General features: G+C 41.0%; 1 protein-coding gene across 1 annotated transcript in view; it reads left to right on the top strand.

Annotated features, from left to right (window-relative positions):
- syn2b (synapsin IIb) overlaps nt 1–8,139 on the top strand; it is a 147,067-nt gene that overhangs the window by 115,664 nt on the left and 23,264 nt on the right. The window contains exons 6-8 of the mRNA XM_050037489.1: nt 1,874–1,936; nt 4,489–4,631; nt 6,033–6,107. Coding sequence (XP_049893446.1) covers nt 1,874–1,936; nt 4,489–4,631; nt 6,033–6,107 — 281 coding nt within the window. The remainder of the gene's footprint in view (nt 1–1,873; nt 1,937–4,488; nt 4,632–6,032; nt 6,108–8,139) is intronic.

The raw sequence follows: 8,139 nt of genomic DNA, 5'->3' as shown, positions 1-8,139 counted from the left end.
CTGCTTTCATAAAGTTTTATTATGAACCTTAAAGCCATGGTCTAGTTTAGAAAGACGATGAGATTATTATGAACCTTAAAGCCATGGTCTAGTTTAGAAAGACGATGAGACACACACACACACACACACACACCCCATGTCTATGCAGGAGGAGGTGTGTCGTTAGGAGGCTCCGAGAGGAGNCCACAGCCTGAGTGTGTCAACACCACGCAGCTAGTGCAGCTAACTCAGGTGAGGCAGCTAACGCAGCTAGCCCAGCATATTATAACAACAAATGACGTGCAAATAAACTCAACTGCCCTCATCTTACCATCCTTGGTGTTCCCATGATTCCCATCCCTATGTGCAACCCACCTCTGGGAGATTTAGAGAGCAGGCTGTAACAGTTAGCAGCTAACTCAATGAAGAGGAACAGCCAAAAATGGCCACAAATTGGGAAAACAATGAGGTCTGGGAGCGCCTTACCCTCAGAGCAGAAGATGAGATCAGCTGCCACATAATAGGAATGGCGTTGTGTTATACTGTATGTCATGTTTGGCACATCTATCACATCTTTTTAGCCTCTGGGTTGCAGATATGCTATCTAAAATTACAACACCTGAGCGGCATGATGCTGCTGTCATTTTGTTCTGTGTAAAAAAGAAAAGCTAGCATAATTAAGGGTCTTCGTAGGAGCCCTGTAGCGTGATCTCTGTGTAAAAAGGGCTTAAGTCTGCGAAATAGTGATCTCCGCTGTATCGATGTCCTGCCCATACACGTGTCTGATTAATCATGAGCAGCGCAATTGATTGCAAGCACACGGAATAGCACATATAGGTGTCAATCATGAGGTCAAACCCCTTTTTTATAGCATCAAAAAACTAGTTTAAACCAAACTTATCAGAAATAATGAACACTTAAGCAAGATTTATCTGAAATGACAGGCACCATTTTTGAGAAAGATTTTTTTTAGATTTGGCTCATGTCCCCTCCACTAAGAATTTCCCAGTTTGGGATCAATAAAGTACGAAAGTAGTATCTATCTACATAATGTGGAGGGGGAGGGGTTTATGATCTATACTGCAGCCAACCACCAGGGAGTGATCTAGATGATTTGGCTTCACTTCTGGGAAGCTGTCATGTCGTCCATCTTTATTACACAGTCTTTGGTTGCGATGAACCCAAAATTATTACTCAAACCTTCGGGTTACCTTCATTCTACAGAGTGCTTTAGCAGCTTTCAGCTCATTATTTTGGTTTTATTGCCCTCAACTTTACTGCTCTGGTTCAGTCTTTCTGCTCTCATAGCGTAGCTTTGAGTAGCAGCAGGCAGCTGTTTTGAGCAAAAAACTAAACTCACTGTACAGACAGAATGAGTTAGCAAATAGCTAGTGAGCATAATGGAAAATTCGTGGCTTAAGAGCCAAATATCTCCGTCAAATTCATGCTAATGCCACTCCGTGTCTGCTGGAGTTGTGTGGAGCTGCTCTGGGGTCACATGTAAGAATCACTGTAGGCCTGCAACAGTGAAACTTCCATATGATGTTTTAGTCAAGGCCACACAGAGCCACTAGAGAGGGGCTAAAGAGCCGCATGCAGCTCCAGTGCTGCAGGTTTCCCCTGGTTTAATGAAATGTACCAAAATATGACACAATAACTTCTGTGCCATCTCTTCCTGGCAGATCTACACTGCTCAAAAGCATTAAGGGAACAGGGATTAGTTGAGATTGTCTATTTTTGCAGTGCTATAACCATAAAGGCCTACTTACCAGAAGAGATCTATGCCTGGTGACAGTTGCCATGAACACTCAGGGTCTTTCCAGTGTGTTGATAACTATAGTCACTCTGTATTGTTCGTCATCATTCACCCTTTAATTATTCTGTTGTTTTTCAGATTACAACACCGAGTTTCCCAGTAGTGGTGAAGATCGGGCACGCCCACTCTGGAATGGGAAAGGTAATGTTGATTCATTTCATTTGGCCAAGTTAAAATGCTAAAGTGATCGACTATCTAAACACATGAAAGATTTCACCTCTTGCTAATTAGCAAATATTTAAGGCCCCTCGGTTAACATTTTTCAAATTCCCAAGTTTCATGTCGGTTGCAGACCTCCACTGACAAATGAGCAGGAGGCTCCAGGCACTGGTTGCATGGAAGAAAGCCATACATAGTTCATGTGCACACACTATGATGATACAGAGCTGGTTAAAAATAAGCAAAGTTTCCCTTTAAACAGCCTACTGTAGTCTGAAGATGTTAACTTAGCTTCATACACAAAGTGTGAAAAAGTTTAAGTTTCATAGTGATGTGCTTGGTTCAAAAACTAAAGAAACAGTCCACAGGGTCCCAAAATGAAGGTCATGGTCTTGTTTTGCCCGTGACTCAAACAACCCCACACCCATGCTCTGCAGGTGTAGCCAGTAGAAAAATACATTCCATGGCACATCTGCTTCAGGAACGGTCTGCATGTGTTACATCAGAGATGGTTCAGAAAGGAGACAGCTCACTTTGGGGTCATTTCCTGTATCTGAGCGTGAGCACAGGTTATGAAAAGATTCTTTCACCCCATTGGCACCAAAGTAAATATTGGGCCCTTTTTTTTAACAAGCCTAACCCTTCCGAACATTCTGACTTTAAAATGGCATTTTCCAGAGGAATTAACTTCGTTCAAGACCTGTCTCTGTCTCATCAATACACTCTCGCAACAGCTGATTTGGTCTTGTATTGGGTTGATATCAGATATTACTGTAAAACTTACTAGCCTGGACTGTTATTTGCTTAGATGACTGAAATCAACAGGCCTGTCTTTGGGACAGGCAATTAATTCCTTTCACACGAAACTGTTGCTCAGCAAAGATCAGGAAATACAATCAAATTCTTTATTTAAACTAGTATGAATAATACTTGTTTAAAAACTATTTTCTTTGAAAATCTCTTGATTCTTTTGATCTGAGGACCCTTACGGAAGGAATAAGAATGACTTAAAGGGTAACCGGGGAATAGACAATGGATTTGAAGTAGCCAATAACCCGAAGTTTCTATTTAAAAAACATTAACTGCTTGGCATCCAGACCTGGCGTCAAACGGTTTAGTCTTGTTTGATTGGAAGACACATTCATGTATTAGTAAAGCAGAGGAAGTAGCTGTACGGTGGACTGAAGCCCACCTGTTAGACTGTGTCTCATTTGACAACATGCCATTGTGAAGTGCTATGAAATCTCCCTGTGCACCAAGAGTTAGTCAGTTTCCACTGAGCACCATCAAGTCTGGAACCACATCATTTGTGCTGCATAAAGCTTTCTCTGTCATACACCACCACTCCTGTCATCTGTCTTTCTTTACCCTGTCTTCCTTTCAAACTGCAACACATCCTTTTTTATTCTCTCTCCCTCCGTAGTTTCTCCTCTCATTGTGCTCGTATTGATTGACAACTGTGTTAATATTTTCTGCGTGAAATCAGAGTGAAGTGTTTATCCTCTCTCCAGCACTCCTCATCGATCCTTCGCACATCATTCCCCCGGACTGCCCAATCTGATATTGTGTGATTGTCCACTCGCTCTGTCTAACCTAATCTCTTATCGGCCTGTAACTCTCCTTTATCTCACCATCTCATCTCTAACACACCTGGACTGTGCTACACAATAGCTTCCACAGAAATACAACATTTTGTCTGTTTCAGATAGAGGCATTTATGATAAGTGCTATATTTGATAGTTTCCACTTTGCTTTTTGATTAAAGTGGATTGTCACCTCTAGGACATTGACTGGGGCTTGTGCAAAGAAACATAACATCATCATTTCATGTCCTCCATATTGACTCAGGTCTTTAATGAAGTCTGCATTATTGATGCTGACAGTCTTAAAGGAGCTGTATGCCACATTCAGAACATTAATATAGCAGCAAACAACTATGTGCTATGTAAGATAGAGCGGGTTGTCCACTAATAGGAAGATCAACCAGTCTGCATGTCAAAGTATCCTTAAGCAAGATACTGAACCCCAAATTGCTCTTGATGGCTGTTCCATTGGTGCGTGACCTTGTTAAAAAAAAACAGAATAGCAGGTGGCACCTTGTATGGAAGCCTCGGCCACCACTGTTGATTGTGTTATGCCGTGCTCAAGTCAAAGTTGAAGGTCAGAATTGGTACTAGCTACTACTAACTAGCTGCTGGCTCAGCCACCTCCATGCTGAGACAATCCAGCCCCTGAGTAGTATAAGTGGTATCAGTAAGAGTGGTATAAACTTTTTCATCTAACTCTCAGTAAAAAAACAAACACTGAACCACAGTTGTAGTAAAGAAAGAAACTGTAAAGGTTTGTGCAACCTGCAAATACAAAAAAAGTGAGAAGACTGTCGTGTTATGCTTGGACACTTATCATGCAACAATAGAACACTGCTGAGGATCATTTACATAAAATGAACAATATCTTTATAATTGAAAATGAATACACAGCCCAGCCCTATTTTAAATTAATTGTGTATATGTGTGTGTGTTATTCCTTTGTAGGTCAAAGTGGACAACGTGAGTGACTTCCAGGACATTGCCAGTGTGGTGGCCATCACTCAGACCTACTGCACCACAGAGCCATTTGTAGACGCCAAGTACGACATCAGGGTCCAGAAGATCGGCGCCGACTACAAAGCATACATGTGCGTTTTTTTCTTATTTATTCATTGGGTTCGAGGAAGAGGTTTTTTTTATATAGTGTGTGTATGTGGTCATGTGTGTGCTGCACAACATGTGTTTGTAACGGATTGTATTCTGGGCTCAGGACAAGTACATCAGTAGACAGGAGACAGTGACATATGTAAAATAGAGTGTAAACGTAGCAAAGTGAAATGCAAAGCTGTCATTTAACCCTTTAATGTGACTGTGTTTTTTTAAACATTGCTACATATCTCAGGTCTTCAGCGGGCTGGTACTTTCATAAAGCAGATTAAGCCATAAATTTAAATCATATTGCTTGTTAACTTTTTGTATCATTAACAATAACACAGAAATTGATTTTTGAGAGTGGAATCAAACGCATGACTCTGGAGACAGTTTGGGTAAAATAACAGTCTTTACTGGGCAAAAGTTAGGTTCGGTACACAGAAGAACTATCAGTGGAGGCAAATCCAATAGGGATGAGGCAGAGGCAGAGTCAATCAAGAGGCTAAATTAAAAAAAACAACACACACAAGAAGAGGACACAGGGAAACAAAAGGCTTGAATGCTGAGACAAATTGGCACTGAGAGAAAACAAGACACACACTGAATACTCTGGTGAGGGGAAGGATAATGAGACACAGGTGAGGCTAATCAAGGTGGGACAGACAATCAGACACAGGTGAAGTCATCAAAATGGAGGGAAAACACAGGGGCATTAAGTGAAGTGATCTGAAACGAGAGGAGATGTGAGTTTCAAAGTAAAACAGGAAACAACATGAATGAATGAAAATAAGTTCAGCAGCTGAAGTGGTTCTGTTTCTGGAACATACAAAGACTTTTAAAGCATCCATAATGTGCAACTTTGGTGAATCCAAACTAACCCTTTAAAACACCAAAGTCACACAATAACTTAAACAAACTAAACGTCTGAGGCAATGGTAGGGCAGCAGATCCCATGTTCAGCAAGGTAGAATTACTGTTTTTGTCAATGGAGATTTTTTTATTTTTGGTGGCTAAAATTTGTTTTGCTGCTGCTCCTGTCCACAGCAGTAATAGAATCTCATACAACCCCAGCTCAAGAATCCAGAGTATCCCTTTAACTGAATGAAATTAATTAATTGGACAGGATATTTTATGGTTCCAGATCTTTAGTTATTTGTTGTGTGTACACCTGAGCATCCACTTTGAAACAAAGCCTGTGGTAATTAGCCAGTTTATCAGGACACCAATCAGCCTGATAATGTTCAGCTGCATATGCTGGCTTTTTACCTACAGCTAGTGCTGAAAATATCCCTCCTGCTACAAGGCTGTCTGACTCCCTCTCGCCTGTATTTACAGTTCCTACAAGTGAAGTTTGGTATCTGTTATGATTTAACGCACAATTTCCTCTTCTTTTCCAGGCGAACATCCATCTCTGGTAATTGGAAGAGCAACACCGGATCTGCCATGTTGGAACAAGTAGCCATGACTGACAAGTGAGCCCCGCTTCCACATTAGTGCTGCTGCGGCTGCCCCTGTGCCGCACATGTCACAGTTAGTCACAATGCTCTCACGCAGCAGATTCATCGAGCTGAAACCAGTTCACATGGTCAAACACACAGACGTTTGGGAAATCACTTGATGCTGGTAGAGGACTGATGCTGCACAGTGCATTTATTTTCTCCTTTGGCTGAGGATGATCTAGTTTTCACATCGAGCTGCTCTGCTTATGGCTGTAATCTGGAATATTGACCTTTTCCAAAGTGTGTGTTTTGACCTTTTACGGCAGAAAAAGCACAGGTATAATTTATAACATTAATAATGCATGGCATGCTGGGCTTACTGACATGGCTTACAGAGATAAATGGATCAGAGCCGCCATTAATGTTAAGCTACAGCCTTGTTTCCTCTTCTATGACAAGCCAGAAGGACAGCTGTGAAAAAGGTCTGTTGTCAGATATAGGAGATATCACCCATATGGAGCACCACTAAAGAATAGCTCTGAATTAATTAATAAATGCTAACCTTAAGTATATAAAACAGTAGTTCAGTAGTTATTTGTCTGATTCTACAGATTCTAGCTATACTTGATAATATTTGAGCTCTCCAGACACTGCTGCTTAGACAACCCCCAACAGAATATGGAATTCATCCCTTTACTCATCAAAGTCAATCTTGTCAATCATCAAATTACCTTACCACCATGCACTGAGCACTCCCACACACTGACTTGCACAGGGCTCGCACTGATGCTGCTATTTCCTCTATGTTCATTGAATCACCATGCACCTATATATTATAAATCTACCCATATACATATACTGTACACTGTGTACACTGCATTATACTTCATTGCACTATTCTTCTTCTCTCATATCATAATCATAATGTGTACCAGGCTTGGGTGGGATCACGTTATGCCAGGGTATTCAGAAATCCCATAAAACATACAGACATTCGTCCTTCTATGAAACTTATACGGAGATGCTGTATTTAGGATGTATTGTATGGAATGCACATCACATGCCACCAGAGGTCAGTGTACTAGTGGAACATGCAGCTGAGTTGAAAAACATGGTGACTGCAAGTGTTGGGGGTAACGTTACAGGACAAGTAAACAGCCAACCGAAACAGCAGAGAAATGCTGCATATTTTTTATCTGACTCAGGTTGAATTTGAACAAATCAGAGGTGGGGATTGTTGGAACAGTGGACGAACTACCTAGATGAATAATAGGAGTAGCTAAGATGGTTTTGTTGAGTTTTATTTTGTTGTTCTGTGAAGTTTGAATGAAGTGTGTTTTACGATGAGTTGAGGCAGTCTGGCTAATGTTACTCTTGGTTCCCACCTACGTATGTGTACGGAGAAGAGGCAACCGGAAGTCCACTCATTCCTATGGGAATCTCTGTGATATCCAATGTGCCTGCTAAACTCCACCCCTCCGGAATATTTCAGTCTGGAATTTGCCACGAGTATGTTAAAAAAACTGCACTATTGCGGTGGATTTCACAGTGACTGTATGACAGTGTGTTTGTGTGCTAGCTTAGCTAACAGGCCGCTAACGAGCTAACAGGCTATTTCCTTCATTTCAGTTGCCTGTGTTGATTGTCAAGTGAATATGTGTGATTAAAAAGAACTTGTTTATCAAGTTTTAACACATTGTGTATCTGAGTAATGTTTTTCTGTTAAAATATAGTTATACATTACTGGTCCATACCCATTGAGTGCACAGTTGCCCACGTACAGTTTCACATGGTGTGTGTTTGGGATACAGGTCATAGGAAATTGCAGATTAAATAGTCAACTGAACCCATTAAGAAGAGTTATGTATTCAGACAGAGTTTTTGTGAATTTGATAGTACGATTGCTTTATTGAAAGTACAGTAGTACCATTGGCAATAGTGGGATAGTTAGTGGGCTAAAACTGTACATTAGTAGTTGAGGTAGCACGTTGAAAGGCAGATAGTTAAAGTGTTTATATGTTGTATTGACTTAAAAGTGGGGCGCACTGGTAGTTCACATGGGAAA

This window comes from Epinephelus moara, chromosome 24 (assembly GCF_006386435.1).
Source record: "Epinephelus moara isolate mb chromosome 24, YSFRI_EMoa_1.0, whole genome shotgun sequence".
NCBI lineage: Eukaryota > Metazoa > Chordata > Actinopteri > Perciformes > Serranidae > Epinephelus > Epinephelus moara.
Note: the sequence above shows the minus strand (reverse complement) of the source record. Positions and strands in the feature narration are given on the sequence as shown.